This window comes from Pleurodeles waltl, chromosome 12 (genome assembly GCF_031143425.1).
Source record: "Pleurodeles waltl isolate 20211129_DDA chromosome 12, aPleWal1.hap1.20221129, whole genome shotgun sequence".
Classification (NCBI taxonomy): Eukaryota; Metazoa; Chordata; class Amphibia; order Caudata; family Salamandridae; genus Pleurodeles; species Pleurodeles waltl.
In genome coordinates, this window is record NC_090451.1 from 18,819,906 (window position 1) to 18,844,530 (window position 24,625).

The following is a 24,625-nucleotide window of genomic DNA, read 5'->3' on the forward strand; positions in this document are numbered from 1 at the left end:
ACCTTGCCCAAACTATGGCTGAACATAGATACAGTTAACTTAGGGGCAGGAACAGAGGAAAGGAGACATGCTCCCTGCAGAGAGAATCCCACCACCGAGACTGGTTCAGAATCTCTTCCAGGGAATTACTTGGGTTGATGGAATGAGCCAGGACAGTAAACAGGAGTCCAAAAGGTAGCCACTTCATGTGCTACCTTGGCAGACAAATGACTGGTGGAGTCAGCCCTCAGGCGATCACTAAAGTGATCTGCAGAAACGCCTGAATCACTTAGAACCAGAGGTCATGTCTATGTAAAACTGCATTTCATTGTGGTAAGCTCCTCTATGCAGCCAGAGACGAGAATTGCCCATATGGAAATTAGTTCTTGAGCTGCCACAGGAGGACTGCTCAGATAAAGATTCTGTGCCACGCCCCACCCGAACAGAGAAAGCAGGCCCCCTCTTTCCCTTGTCTATGATGGACGCCACCTCAAACCACTGCAAAGATGCCTAGGTGGCGCTAGCACTCGGAGGTCAGGACAGCAAGAGGCAGAGAACCGAGGAAGACCTAGTGAACAGGCAGCTCAAGTACCAAGGAGGTTTCAGACAGACGGCGCCAGTGCAGTGGCCAGGTGGCGCCAGTGCAGTGGCCAGGTGGCGCCAGTGCAGTGGCCAGGTGGCGCCAGTGCAGTGGCCAGGTGGCGCCAGTGCAGTGGCCAGGTGGCGCCAGTGCAGTGGCCAGGTGGCGCCAGTGCAGTGGCCAGGTGGTGATGAGGCACTGATCAGCGAAACACGCAGGAAGCAGGGCCAGCAGTGGAAGCCGCAAAGACAACTGCAGCAGCGAATTCAAAGCTACAGCCTCAGGAGGGAGAGGGGAGAATGCCTGGCTGGTGTTAATGGGGAAGTGGGAGTTAATGATGAGAAGAGGTGGCGAGGAAGAGAGCTGGTGGGCGTGAACGGTTCCTGAAAGTATGAAAGGCAATTAGGAGAAGTGACAGGTCTGGTTTTTGAGAGTAAGCTTGTGAAGCTGGGGCAGAGCTCTGGTTTAACTCTGTGAGGCAAGGAGTAGACGCGTGATGCAGTCAGAGAGTGTCCATCAACTAAAACATATGAGCAGCAGGAACTGCACTGGGAATGTGCTGTCTCCCGTCAGGCCCATCAAGGGTACAGAATGAGCAAGAGTGCAGCACTGTATGGTCTTGTAGGAAAGTGCAATTTTTCTTGGCATGGTTACCCCCAATTTTGTGCCTGTTGTCAGTGTGACTTTCACTGGGCTCATGCTAACCAGGACCCCAGAGACTGTGCTCTCTCCTCTAAATTTGGTTGCTGGTAACTTTTTATCCCCACAATTGGCATACATAATTGTAACTCCTAACCTGTGCATGTTTGGCATGAAACAGGTCGTAATCATACCCCAAAACTGTGGCAAGCATTGGCAGTATGATTCCATACACTCTGGGGGCTCCTTGGAGGACCCCCCGGGTTGCTACCACCAGTCTTACAGGGTTTTCCAGGCACCCCAAGCTGCTGCCACCCCTCAGACCGGTTTCGGCCCTCCTGCTGCTGGATACGATCAAGCCCAGGAAGACAGAACAAAGGATTTCCTTCGGGAGAGGGAGGTAACACTCTCTCCCTTTATAAGAAGGTGTGACTGGCTTAGGAGGGGTAGCCTCCCCAAGCCACTGGTATGCTTTGAAGGGCACATTTGGTGAATAAACCAGTCCACACTGGTTCAGGGACCTATGTCCAGTCCTGTCCCTGCTCTGGCGCGAAACTGGACAATGGAAAGAGGAGTGAGCACTCCCCTGTTCATCACCACCCCAGGGGTGGTGCCCAGAGCTCCTCCAGAGGGTTCTGCCATCTTGATTCCAAGGCTGGCAGGGAACACTGGTCGCACCAGAGTAGCCAGGTCAGGCAGGTGTCGTCAGAGCCCCCTCCCGAAAGGTGATTACCTGGCTAGGTGACCAATCCCCCTTTCAGGGCTGTTGTAGGGTCTCTCTCTTGGGTGGGCCCTCCGATTCGGCTTGCAAGATTCCAGCATGATGCCTCTGCAACTTTTACTTCAACTTCTGGCCTCCAGAACTGCGACTGGAACCTCCAGGACCCGACAAGCTGCTTCCAAGAAGAAAGGACTCTTCAGCAACATTGTTTCCAGGGCTCCTGTCAGCTTTCCAACAATTTCCTCACCGTGCATCCTCAGAAGACTGCAACTCTTCAGCCTGCACAAGAAGAAGGAATCTCGTTTGGAGTGAAGGTTTCACTTCCCTGCAACCGCAGACACCTACAACAAGCGACGACCGGCTGCGTGGATCCCCTCTCCTGCTGAGCTGCGTGGATCCTGCATCACAGGTGGTGGTCCGGAGTAGTCCTCTTTGCCAGCTGTCCAACTTTGGTGGAGGTAAGCCTGTACCTTCCCATGCAGGATAATACCCCTGTGCACAGAGTCTCTTGCAGCTGCTAAAGCTCGTCTGCATCTCCTTCAAGGGATCTTCAGGTGATGTGTAGCTCCAGCCCTCAGCACTCCATGCTGCAAAGCACAGCCTCCTGCGTAGTTCTCCTGCGGTGTGGGATCCTCTTTTGTAGTGCTGCGTGGGCCTCCTCGGCGACTCCTGTGTCCCTGTCCTGTGGGACTCCTATGGCCGTTGCCTTTACTCCTGCTGACTCTCTGCGACGCTGAGCGGCCCCTGCGACTCCCCCTCCTGGGTCTTGCTAATCCCCAGCAGCACCTCTTTTCCACTGACCACAAGTTTACCTTTGCCAAGGCTTGTTGGTGTAAATTCTGCACCAACACCCGTCTGCAATCTTACTTCCGGCATGGAACATTTTCTGCATCCATCTGGAACTCTTTTCCGACTCCTGGGCTGCAGTGCTGACCTGTTCTTCAGAACGGACCAACTCCTGCATCCACAGTTCGGTGGGTAGTAGCTCCTACTCCTCCTGGACTCCACTGTCACTCTTAGACTTGGTCCCCTCAGTAAAGAAATGCCTCCTTGGCATGGTTACCCCCTGACTTTTTGCCTTTGCTGATGCCAAGTTATGATTTGAAAGTGTGCTAAGGAATGCTAACCAGGCGCCAGCACCAGTGTTCTTTCTCTAAAACTGTACCTTTGTCTCCACAATTGGCACACCCTGGCATCCAGGTAAGTCCCTTGTAACTGGTACCCCTGGTACGAAGGGCCCTGATGCCAGGGAAGGTCTCTAAGGGCTGCAGCATGTCTTATGCCACCCTGGGAATCCCTCACTCAGCACATGCACACTGCTTGCCAGCTTGTGTGTGCTGGTGGGGAGAAAATGATTAAGTCGACATGGCACTCCCCTCAGGGTGCCATGACAACCTCACACTGCCCATGGCATAGATAAGTCACCCCTCTAGCAGGCCTTACAGTCCTAAGGCAGGGTGCACTATACCATAGGTGAGGGCATAGGTGCATGAGCACTATGCCCCTACAGTGTCTAAGCAAAACCTTAGACATTGTAAGTGCAGGGTAGCCATAAGAGTATATGGTCTGGGAGTCGGTCATACACGAACTCCACAGCTCCATAATGGCTACACTGAAAACTGGGAAGTTTGGTATCAAACTTCTCAGCACAATAAATGCACACTGATGCCAGTGTACATTTTATTGTGAAATACACCCAGAGGGCATCTTAGAGATGCCCCCTGAAAACATACCAGACTTCCAGTGTGGGCTGACTAGTTTTGCCAGCCTGCCACACACCAGACATGTTGCTGGCCACATGGGGAGAGTGCCTTTGTCACTCTGTGGCCAGGAACAAAGCCTGAACTGGGTGGAGGTGCTTCTCACCTCCCCCTGCAGGAACTGTAACTAGATCCCAGCTAGTGGAGATGCCCGCCCCCTCCGGCCACGGCCCCACTTTTGCCGGCAAGGCCGGAGGAGATAATGAGAAAAACAAGGAGGAGTCACTGGCCAGTCAGGACAGCCCCCAACGTGTCCTGAGCTGAGGTGACTGACTTTTAGAAATTCTCCATCTTGCAGATGGAGGATTCCCCCAATAGGATTAGAGATGGGCCCCCTCCCCTCAGGGAGGAGGCACAAAGAGGGTGTAGCCACCCTCAGGGCTAGTAGCCATTGGCTACTAACCTCCCAGACCTAAACACACCCCTAAATTGAGTATTTAGGGGCCCCCAGAACAGAGGAAGATAGATTCCTGCAACCTGAAGACGAAGGAGGACTGCTGACCTGAAGCCCTGCAGAGAAGACAGACGACAACTGCTTTGGCCCCAGCCCTACCGGCCTGTCTCCCCACTTCAAGAAAAACTGCAACAGCGATGCATCCAGCAGGGACCAGCAACCTCTGAAGCCTCAGAGGACTGCCCTGCATCTAAAAGGACCAAGAAGCTCCTGAGAACAGCGGCCCTGTTCAAAAAAACTGCAACTTTGCAACAAAGAAGCAACTTTTAAAGACCACACGTTTCCTGCCAGAAGCATAAGACTTTCCACTCTGCACCCAACGCCCTCGGCTCAACCTGCGGAAAACTTAACACTACAGGGAGGACTCCCCAGCGACAGAGCCCGTGAGTAACCAGAGTTGACCCCCCCCTGATCTCCGACAGCGACGCCTGCAGAGGAAATCCAGAGGCTAACCCTGACCGCAACTGCCTGCTTCAAGGAACCCGACGCCTGGAAACCACACTGCACCCGCAGCCCCCAGAAACTGAAGGAACCGAACTCCAGTGCAGGAGTGACCCCGAGGCCCCCCTGCATCGTTGAAGAGACTCCCCCGGGTCTCCCCATTGATTCCTATTGAAAACCCGATGCCTGTTTGCAATCTGCACCCGGCCGCCCCTGTGCTGCTGAGGGGGTACTTTGTGCCTGCTTTTTCTATATAAAAACCTATTGGCCTGGAATGGTCTTTGAGTGTGTGTCCTCATTTATTGCCTGTGTTTGTACAACAAATGCTTAACACTACCCTCTGAGAAGCCTACTGCTTGACTACACTACCACAAAATAGAGCATTAGAATTATCTCTTTTTGCCACTATCTTACCTCTAAGGGGAACCCTTGGACTCTGTGCATGCTATTTCTTACTTTGAAATAGTACATACAGAGCCAACTTCCTACAACCCCTTCTCCATTGAAGCCTATGCAGTTTGGGCACCTCTTTGACCTCTGCACCTGACCGTCCCTGAGCTGCTGGTGTGGTAACTTTGGGGTTGCCCTGAACCCCCCAACAGTGGGCTACCTTGCACCCAACTTTGAACCCTGTAAGTGCTTTACTTACCTGAAAAACTAACAAATACTTACTTCCCCCAGGAACTGTTGAATTTTGCACTGTGTCCAATTTTAAAATAGCTTATTGCCATTTTTGTCAAAATTGTACATGCTATTGTAATGATTCAAAGTCCTAAGATACCGGAGTGAAGTACCTTTCATTTAAAGTATTGTTTGTAAATCTTGAACCTGTGGTTCTTAAAATAAACTAAGAAAATATATTTTTCTATATAAAAACTATTGGTCTGAAGTTAAGTCTTTGAGTGTGTGTTCCTCATTTATTGCCTGTGTGTGTACAACAAATGCTTAACACTACTCCTTTGATAAGCCTACTGCTCGACCACACTACCACAAAACAGAGCATTAGAATTATCTCTTTTTGCCACTATCTTACCTCTAAGGGGAACCATTGGACTCTGTGCATGCTATTCCTTACTTTGAAATAGTACGTACAGAGCCAACTTCCTACACCCTCTCTCTGCAGGTCTTCTTTGTTCAGGAATCCACCGCTGGGTTTCTTGCAGTCTTGTCTGGGTGTCTTTTTCTTCATTTCCTCCTTTGGGGTGGTTTGGGGAAATTCCAGTGTTTTACTCGTGCATCACAGGTCCCCGGGAGGTGCTGTATTACTTACCCCTGTGGCTTTCTAGTACTCCCAGCTCCCCTCTGCACATTTTACTTACCAAGGTGGGGGTAAATTTTTTTAGTATATGGTTTGGGTCACTATTGGTTATTGCTATTTGCACTATTTTCTAACCTTTTCTATGCCGGTTTCGAATTACTAGTGCATATATTTAGTGAGTTACTTACCTCCTAAGGGTTGGTCACCAGTCTAGTATCTTGTGGTGATTTATTCCAAAAATAAAGTACCTTTATTTTTGTAACACTGAGTGTTTTCTTTCATGTGTGTAAGTCCTGTGTGACTACAGTGGTATTGCATGAGCTTTGCATGTCTCCTAGATAAGCCTTGGCTGCTCATCCACAGCTATCGCTAGAGAGCCTTGGCTTCTAGACACGGCCTACACTTCACTAAGACTGGATACCTGAACCTGGTGTAAGTACTATATGTACCCACCCTCACCAGGCCAGCTTCCTACAGGTCTCATCTCCCAGATGCAAGGAATGGTCACCAACTATCTGCGATTACACCCCGAGGTTGAGAGCAATGACGCTCAGAGGCCGGGGAGAAGGCGCTGTGTTTCGGGGACCTGTGAACCGTAATAGTAAAGAGCGTACAGGGTGAACTCGACTCAGAGACAACCCACTTTTCTATCAAAGTCACGGATGTGCACATGAAGTTCTGCAGACTGTGACCACCTTAGAAGGGAGAGCCAAGAATTTGTATTGATATTTCATAATTATCTCAAAAAAGAAAATCTCACAAATTAGCTGGCTGTTGAAATGAAAATGTCACTTACCCAGTGTACATCTGTTCGTGGCATTAGTCGCTGCAGATTCACATGTTTGGCACAGTCCGCTGCCTGGTGTTGGGCTCGGAGTATTACAAGTTGTTTTTCTTCGAAGAAGTCTTTTTGGTCACGGGACCGAAGGACTCCTCCCTCCTCGGCTCCATTGCGCATGGGCGTCGACTCCATCTTAGATTGTTTTCCCCGCAGAGGGTGAGGATGGAGTTGTTTGGTATAAATAGTGCCCATGCAATGGAGTGAATATGTATGTACGTTAAGAGTTTCTAATAATTATTTACAAATGTTCAGATGTTTAAGATTTATGATCTACTTCTAAACGGCTACAGGCTTCCCGGGGAGGTGGGAGGGTACATGTGAATCTGCAGCGACTAATGCCACGAACAGATGTACACTGGGTAAGTGACATTTTCAGTTCGATGGCATATGTTGCTGCAGATACACATGTTTGGCATAGACTATAAAGCAGTTACCTCCCCTAAAAGCGGTGGTTTAGCCTGTAGGAGTTGAAGTAGTTTGGAATAATGTTCTTAGTACAGCTTGGCCCACTGTAGCTTGTTGTGCATTTAGTACGTCTACACAGTAGTGTTTAGTAAACGTATGAGGCGTAGACCAGGTTACAGCCTTACATATTTCGCTCATAGGAATGTTTCCTAGAAAGGCCATTGTAGCACCTTTCTTTCTGGTTGAGTGTGCCTTTGGTGTAATAGGCAATTCTCTTTTGGCTTTAAGATAGCATGTTTGAATGCATCTGACTATCCATCTAGCAATGCCTTGTTTAGAGATTGGATTTCCTATGTGTGGTTTTTGAAAAGCTATGAACAGTTGTTTTGTTTTCCTGATTAGTTTGTTCTGTCAATGTAATACATTAGTGCTCTTTTGATGTCTAATGTATGTAGTGCCCTTTCAGCCACAGAATTTGGTTGTGGGAAGAACACTGGCAATTCTACTGTTTGATTTAAATGGAATGGTGAGATTACTTTTGGCAGAAATTTTGGATTTGTTCTTAGAACTATTTTATTGTTGTGTATTTGAATAAATGGTTCTTGTATGGTAAATGCCTGTATTTCACTTACTCTTCTGAGGGATGTGATTGCAATGAGAAATGCGACCTTCCAGGTTAGATATTGCATTTCACAGGAATGCATGGGTTCGAAAGGTGGACCCATGAGTCTTGTTAAGACGATGTTAAGATTCCATGAAGGAACTGGTGGTGTTCTTGGTGGTATAATTCTTTTTAGCCCTTCCATGAATGCTTTAATAACTGGTATTCTAAATAGAGACGATGAATGAGTAGTTTGTAGGTAAGCAGATATTGCTGCGAGGTGTATTTTTATAGATGAAAAAGCGAGATTTGCTTTTTGCAAATGTAGTAAGTATCCTACTATGTCTTTAGTAGAGGCATGTAATGGTTGTATTTGATTGGCATGGCAGTAGTAAACAAATCTTTTCCACTTAGATGCATAGCAGTGTCTAGTGGAAGGTTTTCTAGCTTGTTTTATGACCTCCATGCATTCTTGTGAGGTCTAAGTGTCCGAATTCTAGGATTTCAGGAGCCAAATTGCCAGATTCAATGATGCTGGGTTTGGATGCCTGATCTGTTGTTTGTGTTGTGTTAACAGATCTGGCCTGTTGGGTAGTTTGACATGCGGTACTAGTGAAAGGTCTAGTAGAGTTGTATACCAAGGTTGTCTTGCCCATGTGGGTGCTATCAGTATGAGTTTGAGTTGGTTTTGACTCAACTTGTTTACTAGATATGGAAGGAGAGGGAGAGGGGGAAAAGCGTACGCAAATATCCCTGACCAACTCATCCATAGAGCATTGCCTTGTGATTCGCGGTGTGGGTACCTGGATGCGAAGTTTTGGCATTTTGAGTTTTCTTTTGTTGCGAACAAATCTATCTGGGGTGTTCCCCAAATTTGAAAGTACTTGTTCAGAACTTGGGGGTGAATTTCCCATTCGTGGACTTGTTGGTGGTCTCGCGAAAGGTTGTCTGCTAGTTGGTTTTGTATTCCTGGAATAAATTGTGCTATTAGGCGAATGTTGTTGTGAATCGCCCACTGCCAAATTTTTTGTGTTAGGAGGCACAATTGTGTTGAGTGTGTTCCTCCTTGTTTGTTTAAATAATACATTGTTGTCATGTTGTCTGTTTTGACAAGAATGTATTTGTGTGTTATTATGGGTTGGAAGGCTTTTAACGCTAGAAATACTGCTAACAGTTCTAGGTAATTGATATGAAATTTTGTTTCGTGTATATCCCATTGTCCTTGAATGCTGTGGTGATTGAGGTGTGCTCCCCACCCTGTCATGGAAGCATCTGTTGTTATAACGTATTGAGGCACTGGGTCCTGAAATGTCCGCCCTTTGTTTAAATTTTTGCTGTTCCACCATAGAAGCGAGAGGTATGTTTGGCGGTCTACCAACACCAGATTTTGAAGTTGACCCTGTGCCTGTGACCATTGTGATGCTAGACACTGTTGTAAGGGTCGCATGTGTAGTCTTGCGTTTGGGACAATGGCTATGCATGATGACATCATGCCTAGAAGTTTTAGCACATGTTTTGCTTGTATCTTTTGGTTTGGAAACATAGCACTTATTACCTTGTGGAATGCCTGCACTCTTTGTGGACTTGGAGTGGCAATTCCTTTTGATGTGTTGATGGTTGCTCCTAGATATTGTTGTGTTTGACACGGTTCTAGGTGTGATTTTGTATAGTTGATGGAAAACCCCAGTTTGTGAAGGGTTTGTATGACAAATGTGGTGTCGTTTGCGCATTTTTTTACTGTGTTGGTCTTGATTAGCCAATCGTCTAGGTAAGGGAACACATGTATCTGTTGTCTCCTGATGTGTGCTGCTACTACTGCTAGACATTTTGTGAACACTCTTGGTGCAGTTGTTATTCCGAATGGCAACACCTTGAATTGGTAATGTATTCCTTTGAATACGAACCGTAGGTACTTTCTGTGAGAAGGGTGTATTGGTATATGAAAGTACGCATCCTTTAGGTCTAATGTGGTCATGTAATCTTGCTGTTTGAGCAGTGGAATGATGTCTTGTAGTGTGACCATGTGAAAATGGTCCGATATGATGTAGGTATTTAGTGTCCTGAGATCTAATATTGGTCTTAATGTTTTGTCTTTTTTTGGAATTAGAAAGTACAGGGAGTAAACTCCTGTGTTTTTTTGTTGTACTGGTACTAACTCTATTGCATCCTTTTGCAGTAGTGCTTGAACTTCTAGTCCTAAAAGTTCTAAATGTTGTGGTGACATTTTGCGTGTTTTGGGGGGGATGTTTGGTGGGAAGTTGTGGAATTCTATGCAATAGCCATGTTGGATTATTGCTAATACCCAATTGTCTGTTGTAATCTGTTGCCAAGATTGGTAGAATTGGCTTAGTCTTCCCCCCACTGGTGTTGAGTGAAGGGGTTGCGTGACTTGAAAGTCACTGTTTAGGTGGAGGTGTTTTTGGAGTCTGGAATCTTCCCCTACTCCTTGGGAATTGACCCCCCCCCGATATCCCCTGAAACCTCCCCTTTGGAAGGAACCCTGATATGGTGTGGTTCTTGTTTGTTGGCTGGTGGTGTCTGTGGGTTGGCCACGAAACCCCCCTCTAAATGGAGTTTTTCTGAAAGAGCCTCTGCTCTGCGGGGAGTAGAGTGCGCCCATGGCCTTGGCCGTGTCTGTGTCCTTTTTAAGTTTTTCAATGGCTGTATCCACTTCAGAGCCAAAAAGTTGTTTCTCGTTGAAGGGCATATTAAGGACAGCCTGCTGGATTTCAGGTTTGAAGCCTGAAGTGCGTAGCCAAGCGTGTCTCCTTATGGTGACAGCAGTGTTGACTGTTCTTGCTGCAGTATCGGCTGCGTCTAGTGAAGAGCGGATTTGATTGTTTGAGATCGTTTGTCCCTCTTCCACTATTTGCTGCGCCCTTTTTTGGTATTCCTGGGGAAGATGGTCTACGAGAAGTTGCATCTCGTCCCAGTGTGCGCGGTCATATCTGGCCAGCAGCGCTTGTGAATTTGCGATGCGCCACTGGTTGGCTGCCTGTGATGCTACTCTTTTCCCTGCCGCATCAAATTTTCGGCTTTCTTTGTCCGGAGGTGGGGCGTCGCCAGATGGATGTGAATTTGCTCTCTTGCGAGCTGCCCCTACTACCACGGAGTCAGGTGGTAACTGCGAAGTAATAAACACTGGGTCTGTGGGTGGTGGTTTGTACTTCTTATCCACCCTTGGGGTGATGGCTCTTGATTTTACGGGCTCTTCAAAAATTTGTTTTGCGTGCCGTAACATCCCTGGTAGCATTGGGAGACATTGATATTGGCTGTGTGTAGCCGAGAGGGTGTTAAATAAAAAATCATCCTCTATAGGATCGGAATGCAGTTGGACATTGTGGAATTCTGCTGCCCTAGCCACCAGTTGCGAGTATGAGGTACTGTCCTCTGGCGGTGACGGCTTTGTGGGGTATGACTCGGGATCATTGTCCGGCACTGGGGTGTCATACAGGTCCCAAGCGTCTTGATCCTGATCGTCATGACTTATGGTAGTTTGCGCTGGTGAGTGCATTTGTGGCGGTGTTTGTGCCGGCGATGCCTGTGGTGGAGAGGGCGGAGGCGTAACTTTTTTAACCACTTTGGCTTGTGGTTGTGCGTCATCCTTTGGAAGTCCGATCCTTCTTTTCCTCATGATTGGGGGAAGGGTTGATATCTTCCCTGTGTCGTGCTGGATGTACAGTCTCTTTTGTGTGTAGTCCGATTCTACACTTTGGAGCTCTTGTCCAAATCTGTGCATTTGGCCACTTATTCCTTGTTCCTCTGAGTAGGATGAAGGTGTGGTATTTTTCGGCGCCGAGAGAGAATCTTTTTTCGGTTTCGGCACAGACAGAATTTTTGTTCCTTTCGGCATGGATTCTCGGTGCCGATGTTTTTCGGTGCCGGTATCTTGTTTTTGTCTCTCGGAGCCGCTTTCTCGGCTCCGAGGTTGCTCCATGGCGGTCCCTCGACCGGAGTCGGGTGTCTTCGCTATGGGCGTGCCCTTTTTCGGCGCCTTCGACGGGTCGCCTGTTTTATGGGTCGAGCCATGGCCTGTTGGCAGTGGCGTCCCCTGGGCTTTCAGTTTGTCGATGGATTTACTTTTCCACATCTTACTCACAGTTTGTTGCTGTTGTTCGACGTCGGAGTCTCCGGATTCTGATTCCGGAACCGAGAATGTTTCCTCTTCCTCGTCGAAACGTTGTTTTGTCGACGTGGACGCCATTTGTTGACGCCTGGCTCTTCGGTCCCGGAGTGTTTTTCTGGACCGGAAGGCTCAACAGGCTTCACAGGTATCCTCCTTGTGCTCGGGGGACAAGCACAAGTTACAGACCAAGTGCTGATCTGTATAAGGATACTTACTGTGACATTTTGGGCAGAAACGAAACGGGGTCTGTTCCATCGGCTTCGATGTCGCACGCGGTCGGGCCGACCAGGCCCCGATGGGGGATCGAAACTACCCCAAAGTCTTCCGATGATCGGTGTTGATGTACCTAACTATCCCGATACCGAACGGAACAATACCGACGCTTTCTTCCGAGATTCTGACTAACTTTCCGAACCGAAACACGGAGCGAAAAGGAATACGTCCGAACCCGACAGCGGAAAAAAACAATCTAAGATGGAGTCGACGCCCATGCGCAATGGAGCCGAGGAGGGAGGAGTCCTTCGGTCCCGTGACCAAAAAGACTTCTTCGAAGAAAAACAACTTGTAATACTCCGAGCCCAACACCAGGCAGCGGACTGTGCCAAACATGTGTATCTGCAGCAACATATGCCATCGAACACTGATTACCAAAATACTTTTTCAGAGAAACGTGAGTCACTGTCTACTTGGCTGCTACACAGAATGTGCTGCTGTGAGCTGAAATAAAATCTAGCACCCGACTGCTTTCTGGTGCATTTACTGAGCATCAATGTGAAGTGCAGTTGAGGAATTGATTGGGACTCAATGTCTGTCAGAGGAAAGACTATTTCTGGCGCTGATGAACAAAAGGTGATTACTGCTGGCGTTGGCCCAATGCAACACTTGTCTCCTTCGATGCAATGAACCAGTGGTCCAGCAGTCTTAATTTGCAAGAACCTTTACCTCCACTCACAAGACACTAACGCCCAAATTATGTCATTGGCAGTAAAAACCACCTACCGCCGGAGTGACGGCCGCCCAAATACTGTCACCACGGCTACCAGCTGTCTGCCAGAATATGATCACTGCTAGACTTCTGTCACAAGAAGGGCGGTAATCTGGCAGTGATCATACTGGCGTACAGTGTAAGCTGGCGCTGCTACCACCAGCACTGCCGTGCCAGTTGACCACCACGCTGGTGGGCGCTGCTGGTGGTAGCAGCGCCCCTTCCCGATCCCTGCCGGAAGACCTCCTCGACCAAGGTAAGTTGGGCTTCCGATGGGGGGAGGGGGCAGGGGGGGGATGGCTGGGTGAGAATGTGTGAGAGATTGACATCTCGGGCCCGGCAGCTGATACCGCCATGGCGGTATGAGTGGAGAAGTGGCGGGTTGGCTGCAGCCAACCAGCCATTCTCAATGTGGCGGTATGTACCACAAGCCACAGTCTGACCCAAAGAGTTTCTGCAATGGGCTGTACATCCAACTCTTCAGCTCTGTCAAATAATATTACCCAGGCGTATAGGTTACTCAAATACAGTATGTAAATCCAAAATCCCTACTTTATGTATTCAGAATAACACAAAGGTAGGGTGGTTCCTCAATTATAGTTGTTATTATTACTTAAGCTTTTTTCGATCTTCAATCACTGACTTGCTACAGAATTGTCAAACTGTAACCAACAGACGTGTGTTTCGCTCTCTGCAGCGCACAGGCCTGGGGCTTTTTGAAGGCAAGGACAGACTGCCTCGGTAAACTAAATTTTAATTTCAAGGTTCAGTCTTACCGGAAAGGAATATTCCAGTCTGTCCAAAACAAGAAGGTTACGCGAAAGAGAGTGTAAATGCTTGGAGTGACAAGTACTTGTTCAAGGACTCCGGGAAGGCAAGCTCAGACAAAAGCTTCCTTTAAATCTTCTAAAACACAGCATCTCGAAGCCACTGTGTGCAGAGGAAGGAGTTTTTACTCCCAACAATTCACCAACATGATGCACTCTGCCTCCCAAGACGACTGCAGTAGCTGCGTGTCCGGACTGGCTAGACAGTTACCTCTCGACATTTGTTTTTTTTTCTTCTGTCTTCTGTGTTTTGGGATTGGTGGATGGAAGGTGCGCCTGAACACCAGGAAAGCCTGGCCTCTTGCTCTTTTATGCTTGTGTTGCTGCTGTCTTCTTGGTGGCTCGGTGGTGCTCTACCTCTCAACGGGCACAGCACAACAGAGAAGCTAGGCTCCAAAACCAGAGGAGGAATCAGGAGATGGGCCTATCTAGCTGTTTTTTGGGAAAACTAAAAGGAGCAGTCCATAACAGGAGCTGGCCTTGACCACCATAGGAGGGAGGAGGACTCAGGAAATAGACCTCACTATTCTTCGTCTGAAACAGAGTCAGTCCATAAGAGGGCGCGGAGAGGTCCTGAGATGAGCATGCCTGGTCAGTCTGGGACACAAAAAGTGAGTGTCCATAGAATGACCTGGTCTTGATTTTGGTGCTAGGGGCAGTCGACGGAAGGAACGGGGCTCAGTCATTAGGGAGGAGTCACAAGACGGACCTGCCTGGTCGGTCTTGGACAAACAGTCACAGCCCATAGAAGAAAATGATATAGACTCTGGTACTGCAACAGACATTCCATAGGAGGACCTAGGCTTGACCATCAGTGAAGACCGGAAATAGGCTTGTTCCATCAGTCTGGGACTATGACAGGTTCAGTCTATAGAAATGGGGGCTGACCATGACTGGAACAGAAAACATGACATCCCCTAGAAAGAGACCGTTTCGGCTCTGGTGCTGGAACTAACCAAGTCTTGGTCCCATGACCTGTGGCAAGAAAGGGATGTCTGACCAGCCTCCAAGTACAATGAGAATGCAGTACGATGCCCAGAAGTACAGATTGTCACAATCCACAAGTGCAACAGAGGCTTGTTACCGCTGCACTTTGATGAGCTGTGCAAAACCCATTAGTTTAACAGTCCTAAAGGCCCTCAACTTCAGAGCACTTGACACTATTTTGTTGGACGGTGATAACTGTCCAGGAATATCTGACAGCACTAGCACTACTTCAGATGTCAGGGAGGGTTCTCCCGTCCATTACTAGTGTCTTCCCAGACAGCCTGTCCCCAGTCACAGTGAGGAGATGAGCTGCTTTCACTATGAGAGGTGGGAAGAGAGCTCATCTAAATAAGGGAATGGTTAAGGCGCTGAAGATAGGTCTGCATGTTCACTAAAGGGTTCTGCCACACAAACAAGGACTCCTGGGTGATTGTACAGTAAGGCTAAGACTGAGTGCTCCAAAAGGAGGCAGGAGCACTGTGAGAAAATTGCTGGGATTGCGTGGCAGTAGTTTTGCAGGCACTGGCTACTGCAGAAGATAAATCTGGAAACTCAACCACCACCTCAGAACATTTCTGGACCTGGGCAGACTGTGCCTGAAGAGGACAGCCTTCCTGCAGGACACTGCTGCTGGAAGGAGGACTCGCTTATAGACTCCCAGCTCCTGCTGCACCTGGGGACAGGAACTGCTCTCCAAGGGTAAAGTGGTTGCCCCTCCTGTTGGCCCGATTCAGGGACATAAAAAGCAGGATTCCTCCTGATCCAAAGAGGGTCTATCTGACCACAGAGGACTGGACCATGCAGGTGACCAGGTTGGAGATGGACCTGGTGCTAGAAGCTAGCTCAGGAGACGTCGGTGCTGCAATACTGACCAGCAACAACAACAACAACAACAAAAACTTTCCCAGCAGCTGGAGAAGGTGGGACTTAGTCGTTTTCCCCACCTCTTGAGGACCAGGACAAGGTGCAGAGCTTGATCCGGAAGGTTGCACCATAGTCAGGCAAAACCAGGTTTGTTCTGTTTGGAAGTTTTTGCGCTACTGAAAACAGGTTGAAGTGGGACTGCTCTGCAAAGGCCCCCAGCCTTGTGGTGAGCTGCCAAGCTAAGAGTACGTCCAAAGGAAGTGCCTAGGACCAAGACGAGGCAGCGAATCTGTGCCGCCACCGAAGCATCTCTAATGGTCATAACATCTAGCACGGTCTCACTCAAAGCCTGTGACAGTAAAACCCACAGCTTCGGCAGGAGCTCGACAACACGTCCGACTCAGAAGGACCCAAGTTGGCATCAGCCTTAAGCCCTGCTGCGTTGGGACGTTCTTTCATTTCAGGGTACAAAGGTAAACACTGACACGTACACCCTGCTTGGTGCATCTGCTCTCTGCTCCACCGAGGTCGCCTTGAAGTCAGGTCCAGGTTCCAGGCAACAGCAAAGTGTTTTTAAATGGCACTTTACTTTTCACACACTTTCCATTTAAACTTAAAAATCATACCTCAAGTTCCTCTTATTCTTTTAATCTTGGATTCGGATTTAGATTCCGGCGGAGGGGGTTACTCTGTACAACAGTGATGGATGTCCTGTCCGCAGAAGCCTCCGTGCCATAAGAAACAAAGCGGTTTAGATTCCGGCATAGGGGGTTACTCTGTACAACGGTGATGGATGTTCTGTCCGCAGAAGCCTCCGTGGCATAAGAAACAAAGGGGTTTAGATTCCGGCGGAGGGGGTTACTCGCTCACAGCGGTGATGGATGTCTGGTCTGCCGAAGCCTCCATGCCATAAGAAACAAAGGGGTTTAGATTCCGGCGGAGGGGGTTACTCTGTACAACAGTGATGGATGTCCTGTCTGCAGAAGCCTCTGTGCCATAAGAAACAAAGGGGTTTAGATTCCGGCGGAGGGGGTTACTCGCTCACAGCGGTGATGGACGTCCTGTCTGCAGAAGCCTCCGTGCCATAAGAAACAAAGGGGTTTAGATTCCGGCGGAGGGGGTTACTCGCTCACAGCGGTGATGGACGTCCTGTCTGCAGAAGCCTCCGTGCCATAAGAAACAAAGGGGTTTAGATTCCGGCGGAGGGGGTTACTCGCTCACAGCGGTGATGGACGTCCTGTCTGCAGAAGCCTCCGTGCCATAAGAAACAAAGGGGTTTAGATTCCGGCGGAGGGGGTTACTCGCTCACAGCGGTGATGGACGTCCTGTCTGCGAAAGCCTCCGTGCCATAAGAAACAAAGGGGTTTATATTTCGGCGGAGGGGGTTACTCGCTCACAGCGGTGATGGATGTCTGGTCTGCCGAAGCATCCGTGCCATAAGAAACAAAGGGGTTTAGATTCCGGCGGAGGGGGTTACTCGCTCACAGCGGTGATGGACGTTCTGTCCGCAGAAGCCTCCATGCCTTAAGAAACAAAGGGGTTTAGATTCCGGCGGAGGGGGTTACTCGCTCACAGCGGTGATGGATGTCTGGTCTGCCGAAGCCTCCATGCCATAAGAAACAAAGGGGTTTAGATTCCGGCGGAGGGGGTTACTCTGTACAACGGTGATGGATGTCTGGTCCGCAGAAGCCTCTGTGCCATAAGAAACAAAGGGATTTAGATTTCGGCGGAGGGGGTTACTCGCTCACAGCGGTGATGGACGTCCTGTCTGCAGAAGCCTCCGTGCCATTAGAAACAAAGGGGTTTACATTCCGGCGGAGGGGGTTACTCTGTACAGCGGTGATGGATGTCGTGTCCGCAGAAGCCTCCGTGCCATAAGAAACAAAGGGGTTTAGATTTCAGCGGATGAGATATCCATCATCGTCGTCGTGACGGAATAACCCCTCTGCCAAAATCTAAATAAGGCCCTTGCTGTCTTCCTGCTCATTATGTTTTTCTGAATTAGTTTGGGAATGTTCTTCACTTTAAACTGTTGGTACTGCGTGATCGACTCACATCACTGAGCACTGCCTGCTGCTTTGGCCACAGGTGATGGGGTGGAGAAGAGATTCTCCTTGAACTGTGTTTTCACTCAAGCAGACTGTTTATGAAGCTCGTTAGTCGCCCTTCCACATTAATAACCCAGTTTTTGAGAGCAGGGCAGAGCAACTGCATCAGACTGTGCTGCAAACACTGTATGAAGATTGAGGTGAGCAATGTCAGGCGGGTGGGGGAACGTCACCATCAGCAGAAGCGTCAGAAACCTCGAAATTACTCATTTCCAAATGGCTTTGTGGGCTGCAAGGAGCATTCATTGCTGCTAAACAAGTCCTTTTGTCATCTCTGAGACACAAAACTACCCTGTTAGACCCAAGATAAAGCAGCACATCTTCCCTGTGCTGTTCAATACAAGAAAAGTTCAATCACAGTGAACAGCCTAACTGACCAAAGCAATACTGCCACCTTGTGTCAGGGACTGGAAACAGCTTTTAAAGCTTTAACATGAAGGTGTGAGGTTCATGGAGAAGGAAAGAACCAGCCCTCAGATTGCATGTTACAAAACTGCCCACAGAAGCCAGGCATAGCTTTTCAATGGCCACTGGTAAGAATTAGTACTCTTATGCCCGGCTTTCTTGTAATGAAAGTGCAGTGGAATCATTACAAATGTGGAGAACCCCTAGAAGGAGAGGACCACGCAGGCAACGTCAGCAGAAGACCTTTATCAAACAGAAGAAGATTACCGCTCACTGAAGGGATGAGCAGAACTCCATAAGGCTGAGTTGCAGATCTCAAACAGCCTCATACTTTAGGTAGAATGCAGTTGTAAGATTGTGGGTGGGGTAGGACTTCGGACACATGGCAAAAGAAAATGCATGAATATATTCTCTTGCATTCCTGAAGTATGAAAGGGAGCAAGTCTAAAATCCATAGTATTACACACTCAACATTTGGAATCCGAAAAGAAAGCAATACTAGGGAAACAAAGCGGTGCCAAAGCGTGTGCTATGTTATTTCTGCCGTCTAAGCATTTCCATCGAGTTCCATCCTGGGGTCGTCATTAGGAAAAGATTGTGAAAGCCTTTGCAGGGATGGGGCCATTTGGCACAGGGTTTCCAGGTCTAAACTGGAGCAGAATACAGTCTCCTGATGCAAGATCTTCGGCCGAATACCTCAGTCCAGAGAAGAGAGCAATAATTTACTTCCCCACAGAGACCACCCCATTATGCCACAACTGCTGTCAGTCACTGTTTACTCCCACACTACAAGCGGATGCTACATGACCACCTGGAACAAGAGTTGCAGACCGGACTATTCTGTCAAACAACCACATAGAACCCGCCCTTCAAAAGTGGCTTCACCACCTGCTGTAGACGATCTCTCCCAGCACCTCTAAAAAGTGAAATGTGTCAACACTGTTTAACGGATTGGGCTAACGCTCATAACCAACTAGGAAGATCTCACAGAAAATCAAGGTGGGTTTCCATGGCCTCATTCGAATCCAAATCCAGCTGAGCCAAACTGTTCCTAGAGCTTGTGACTCCAGTCCAGTGCTAGGGACAGGCCGCAGAAGTCTGCGACTCAGTAACCTCCCCCCACCACAGCAGCGCAATCTGGAGTCTTGACTGAACAAGCACTCACCTCTTAACAGGTCAGAGAGCAGCGGGCCACAGTCCTCTGGAACGGTGTAGTCTCCCTTTCCAATGTTCTCAAATAACTTATAGATGTTATCGCCCTCAAATGGGTACAAGCCAGTCGTGATGTTGTACCTTCAAAGGAAGAGACACAGAGGAAGTGGTTTGCAAGGAGACAACTGCAAGACTTCAGTTCTACACCCAAAGAGGGCCACCCAAGCCCAGCAGAGAGACCGGGTAAGTGCACCACAAGGCCAAACCATTCTTTAAAGAGAGCGCGCAGACGAACCACCGAGCTAAGACCACTCCTGCCCAGCAGAGAAACCAGGAGAGTGGAGCCATCAAGACCAACTCAGCCCAGCGTCCCTCCGAGCACAGACACCTCCTCAGCTCAGCAACAGACCAAAACACACATTTTTACTTCACAGCAAAAGCAAATATAGGCAAGACTGATGATTGTGTCTGGCACTTCACATGCAAATCTCAGCGCTTTGGGAACAGGGATTCGGAACCAGAGTCACCATGGGATTTTCTTCAGTATTTCGAATATCGCTGGGATCCCAGAAAACATTCTGCATGCATACTATTTTAACCAAAACATCAAAAAACACCTTCTGGTGGAGATGATGGTGACAAGGGGCCGTGCGCTACAGTGGCAGCATGAAGGTGAAGGTGTCAGAATGTGGTGGTTACTTACAGGGTGACTCCTGCCGACCAGATGTCCACTTTGAAGCCTGAGAAGGTATCAAGGCCGTTGGCAATTTCTGGGGGCTGGAATGCTGGCGAGCCTTGACTTGTCCTACACGTGTCGTCCTCTGCGAATGGATGCAGCGCCTGTAATAAGGAGGGCAAGATTAACTTCTCGTTATCAAAGACTCCAGCATATGGAACCTTGTGAAGAACAGTTAGGAAGGTTATCCCAGAGTACTGAAAGCGATGCCCGTTAACATGACTGTGCGCTCCACGAATCCCAAATACTAAAAACAATTTTCCGAACCTCAGGCCTATTTCTTTGGAGATAGCAGAACACATTAAAATATTTTTTCACATTTCCCAACACATTCTATTAAAAACAAAAGTCTTGCAAGAACAAAAAAAACAAAACAAAAAAAGGGGGGGGGGGGGGGGTGAAGGACACTGTGCCTCTAGGAAAAGTCCAAAATCAAAAGTGATTCCAAGAGGAGTGGTTTCAGTACATTTCCTTATAGCACAAGTGACTCAGACAACCCTTTTCAAAAACCTTAGTGAAGGCTCCGATAGGCTGTCACGAATCTGGCATTTCTAGCCTTCTGAAGCCTAATGCTACAGGTCAGTAACTTTCCTATCTTTACTATGGTATCTTCTAGGTCTTAAGAAACTAAGTGTCACGCAGCAAGATCTGACTGCAGGGAAGAAACAGGAAACAGTAATCAGCAAACATACTCTGCTGCATGCCCACTACCCTTACACGGATGCCTCTCATGGAACAAGCCAGATATCTGCCAGTGCGAGGGGACACGTGGTTTCTGCAGGTGCTCTACAGAAGCCATGGTGAAGACTGCAAGAGTTACTTATGTATCAGAGGTGACAGACTCTGCCGCATGTGGAACAAGCCCAAGATCTGCCGGTCCGAGGGGACACGTGGTTTCTGCAGGTGCTCTACAGAAGCCATGGTGAAGACTGCAAATGGCACTTATGTATCAGAGGTGACAGACTCTGCCGCGTGTGGAACAAGCCTGAGATCCGCTGGTGCGAGGGGACACGTGGTTTCTGGAGGTGCTCTACAGAAGCTATGGTGAAGACTGCAAGAGGCACTTATGTATCAGAGGTGACAGACTGCCGCGTGTGGAACAAGCCTGAGATCCGCTGGTGCGAGGGGACACGTGGTTTCTGCAGGTGCTCTACAGAAGCCATGGTGAAGACTGCAAGAGGCACTTCTGTATCAGGAGGTGACAGGGGCACTAATTTTCTAATCGGCGGTACAGAACATTCCTAATCTATAGAAAATAACGAACAAGCAGAGCACATCTGCCTGCAATGTTTTTTAAGTTAGGAGGAATCATTAGCATACGGTCGGTTGGTGCAAGCGAGCAGACCCCTGCTGTCTGAGCAGCACCCTCCAATGCATACCTCTCTTGGAACAAACCCAAGACAGGCTGGCGCAACAGCACAGTTGCTTCTGACAGTGCGCCATGATAGACTTACTCAAGCGCTGCTGCAGTGGAGTCATGCGAGGATCTGTCATCAGCACTACTATTCAATTTGTGAAGGCCCTCGGATAGAATTTCAGAGTATCAGCAAGGAGCTTGAACTTGTGGTGATGCTTGAATTACCAACAGAGATTCAAAGAGGCCATGATTGCAGCTTCAGGGATGGGTCTAGTCCATGGAATATAACCTGCTGCACTGCCGAGAGTGCTTTGGGTTGGGGGGGGGGGGGGGGTTCAAAGAGGCCATGACCGCAGCTTCAAGGATGGATCTAGTCCATGGGAACCAGCATTTTCCCAGCGGCCACAAAGTTTGGTCAGTGATGTCACAGAGGGCCACACTGATGGCTAAATTGCACAACGTCAAAACCCAAAAGGCTGGGGTTAGTTATATACTTTCCACTTTAGCAAATTGTGTGATGATAGGCAGTTGTTTTATTTCACTCCCCACCCCTCCTTTTTCTTCACCATTGCATATAAGAGGGCTTCCGATGCAGGACTTCAGGACGAGCACTGACAAAAGCTTTGCCTGGGTTTGGTTTAATAAACTATCACGTTGTGCATGTAGAGTGGGATCCCCGGGCACCCACAGAGTGCATTAACAACCGACTTCCCTCATTACACCACAGCCATTGTTTTCCGGGGGATGGGTGAATGTTTCTGGATTTAGGTTTGAAAGGTATCACTTTAAAAAAATAAAAATAAAAATCTCAATACACTGATAACCCGATGTACTAGCCTAAAATGATTCTGCATACCAATGACACTGTTTAAATTCTGAAGAGAGCTTATAATGTTTCACACTTTTGCTGCAAGAGATCTTCAAATATGAGGTGTTCCTCAAGTTAAGTGGTGCAGGACACCAGAGTATCACTGGTTTAATCTATTTAATCAAACAAAATAGACTTTTTGTACAGCAGAAATGCCAAGCTCACATACCTGAAGGTGCGAGAATGAAGAAAAAGGTGACACCATAAAATAAAAAGAATTGCCGAGGATCACACAGCTTGAGACCCATTTACAGGTCGAATAGTTTGCAGTTAGGTGAAGTAGATTATTCAAGTTACTTGACCTGCAGGTCTAGGAACATTTTCATGATTTTTCGAGGCCCTTACCCGTGGTCAACAGTGCACATCTCTGTAGCCCCTGCCACAAAATAATTTTCATACCTCTGCCACCCCGAGGTCAGAAATTTTCAACGTCCCATCAGTTGTGAGCAGCAAGTTCCCTGGTTTAATGTCCTTGTGCACAATCCCCTGACAGTGCAAATACTCCAACCCGTCGATGAGCTGACAGAAGTACCTGCAAAAAAAGAAGACAGACAGCTAATCACATGAGGGGAGCACAGGTCTGACATCGGGGACGCCCGGGCACTGACTGCATGGAGAGTTAGGGCTTGGTGTGGGACATGGTCACAGTGGTAAAATAAGGCACGGAACACAAGTAAAAACTGGGCATTCAGGCACAGAGCAGCCTACAAAGCTTGTGGGAGAAAGGAAACACTGCTATGTGTGAGGAGGAGAGGGGGCTACATGGGCACTCATTGCACATGGGGGAGGCATGGGATTGGAGATCCCGGGAAGAACACTGCGTGTAGACAAGGGAGAGAATACATGGGCATGGTATTTAAAAGCAAAGTACTGGGTGACTGTGCATGCATGTTTTTTGATGTGTGTGTAGGGCTGTGTATTACAATAGCTGTGTTTCTATAAATCAGAAAGGAGGACAACTCTAGTGCTTTGCGTTGGTCCCAGAGATGACAGCAGGGAGAGCTGACGTTCAGGATGCTAGGCCACTAGCAGAGCATGATGTGGGATTACAGTGCCAGATTACCAGACACTGCAAGACAAGGTGTACGTGGGATCCCACTACCGGATTACCAGTCGATTGGCAGAGCTATGTGGGGGTCCCAGTGATTGAGGTAAAAAGACGCAGCAGAGTAAGATTGAATAGCTCGACATGTCTGTCAGTCCCACCTATCCCTCTCACTTGCATCAGCTCCATCTTGGACCCTTCCCGGACTGTCCTTATTTTGCAGAGCTCCAAAGCAACCCATCAGTGGCACTTAGTTCTTCAGTCAGCCCAGCTCACCAGAGCAGCACGTTCGATACCTCAGGACGAGCACTTGTGATGCTAATTCTGGGACACACGAAGCAGTGAGACTAGCCCGCCAGCACCCTGTGCAGGGCTACTTAACGAAAGCAGATGCCTCATTCCTCACAAAAGTATAGAAAAACAAAGAGAAGCTGAAAGAAATGAGACCACCACAACCACTCTTCAGGTAAGCGGATCGATTTGAGAGGGGCGGCATGGGAGGTCTGACACTGTGGAGAGGATAAGTCGGCTGCTCATCTCCAGGGGATACTGGCCTGCCAGGCTGGTTACTCACACTGGCATGACTCCCTACAAGCCAAAGGCAGCCTCACATCACCTTCTCTCTAGCTCCAGAGGCAATCCGTGGTTACTGGGCCTCCCTGCAAGAAGTAACCACTGGTGTTATGTCCAGACTCTCAATGAAGTGAGGTTCAGGATTGCAGACGTATTCTAAGAGGTAGTTTTGATTTAAAACCAAAAAGGACAGCATGGCACATTATAGTAATATGCACTACAGGACGATGTACAGCAAGAACTAGAATTTAGTCAAATTAGTGGTGTTCATTTATACAATCAATAGAGAAAGAACAGTGAAATAAAGGATCATTGAAGAACCTTCTATGCTAGAGATACAGCAGCAAACAGACCTTGTGATAACCCGGGAGTTCTACAGCCAACGAGCACTGTACAGAAACTGCATATGTTCAGCATTCTGTCAAATGTGCCCCTGGGACACAGAGAAGTGCCAGTGTTTACTAGAAGCTCTAGAGCAAACTATTCACTTGTACTGCAAGTTACACAAATCTGTCTCACAGCAAAGGTATTTGGGCATATAACAGTTTGGCAGCTATCCCCTTGATGAGTGGTTGCTTTACAAGGAGGGCTGTGTGTGAGCAGCTTCTAGAGGGTTTTTTTTGCAATTTTTTTTTCTGCATTTCCAGCCACACAATTAGAAGCCAAGTCTAATGTCACAGAGTGTTTATGAACACTAAAATTTGCAGCACCCCAAAGGAACCAAACAGGCCCAGCTAGGTCTGCTGGGAGCCAGTTACAAACTACAGTTGGTACTGAAACAAGCTTTTCTAACGTCCACAAACTTTAGGTGCCTGAATATCAAAATGGACAGGCCTGAATCACACATTAGGTGTCTAGTGAATACTCAGCAGTCCCCCTGAGCTTGGGCTCAGGCATAATCCCTCACAACATG

General features: G+C 48.3%; 1 protein-coding gene across 1 annotated transcript in view; it reads right to left on the bottom strand.

The window, feature by feature from the left end:
• The window catches only part of STK11 (serine/threonine kinase 11), a 129,451-nt gene that overhangs the window by 79,144 nt on the left and 25,682 nt on the right, over positions 1 to 24,625 (bottom strand). Inside the window, exons 4-6 of the mRNA XM_069215850.1 lie at positions 22,494 to 22,626; positions 19,837 to 19,973; positions 19,147 to 19,274 (exon numbers count right to left, since the gene is read on the bottom strand). Of these exons, the coding sequence (XP_069071951.1) occupies positions 19,147 to 19,274; positions 19,837 to 19,973; positions 22,494 to 22,626 (398 nt within the window). The remainder of the gene's footprint in view (positions 1 to 19,146; positions 19,275 to 19,836; positions 19,974 to 22,493; positions 22,627 to 24,625) is intronic.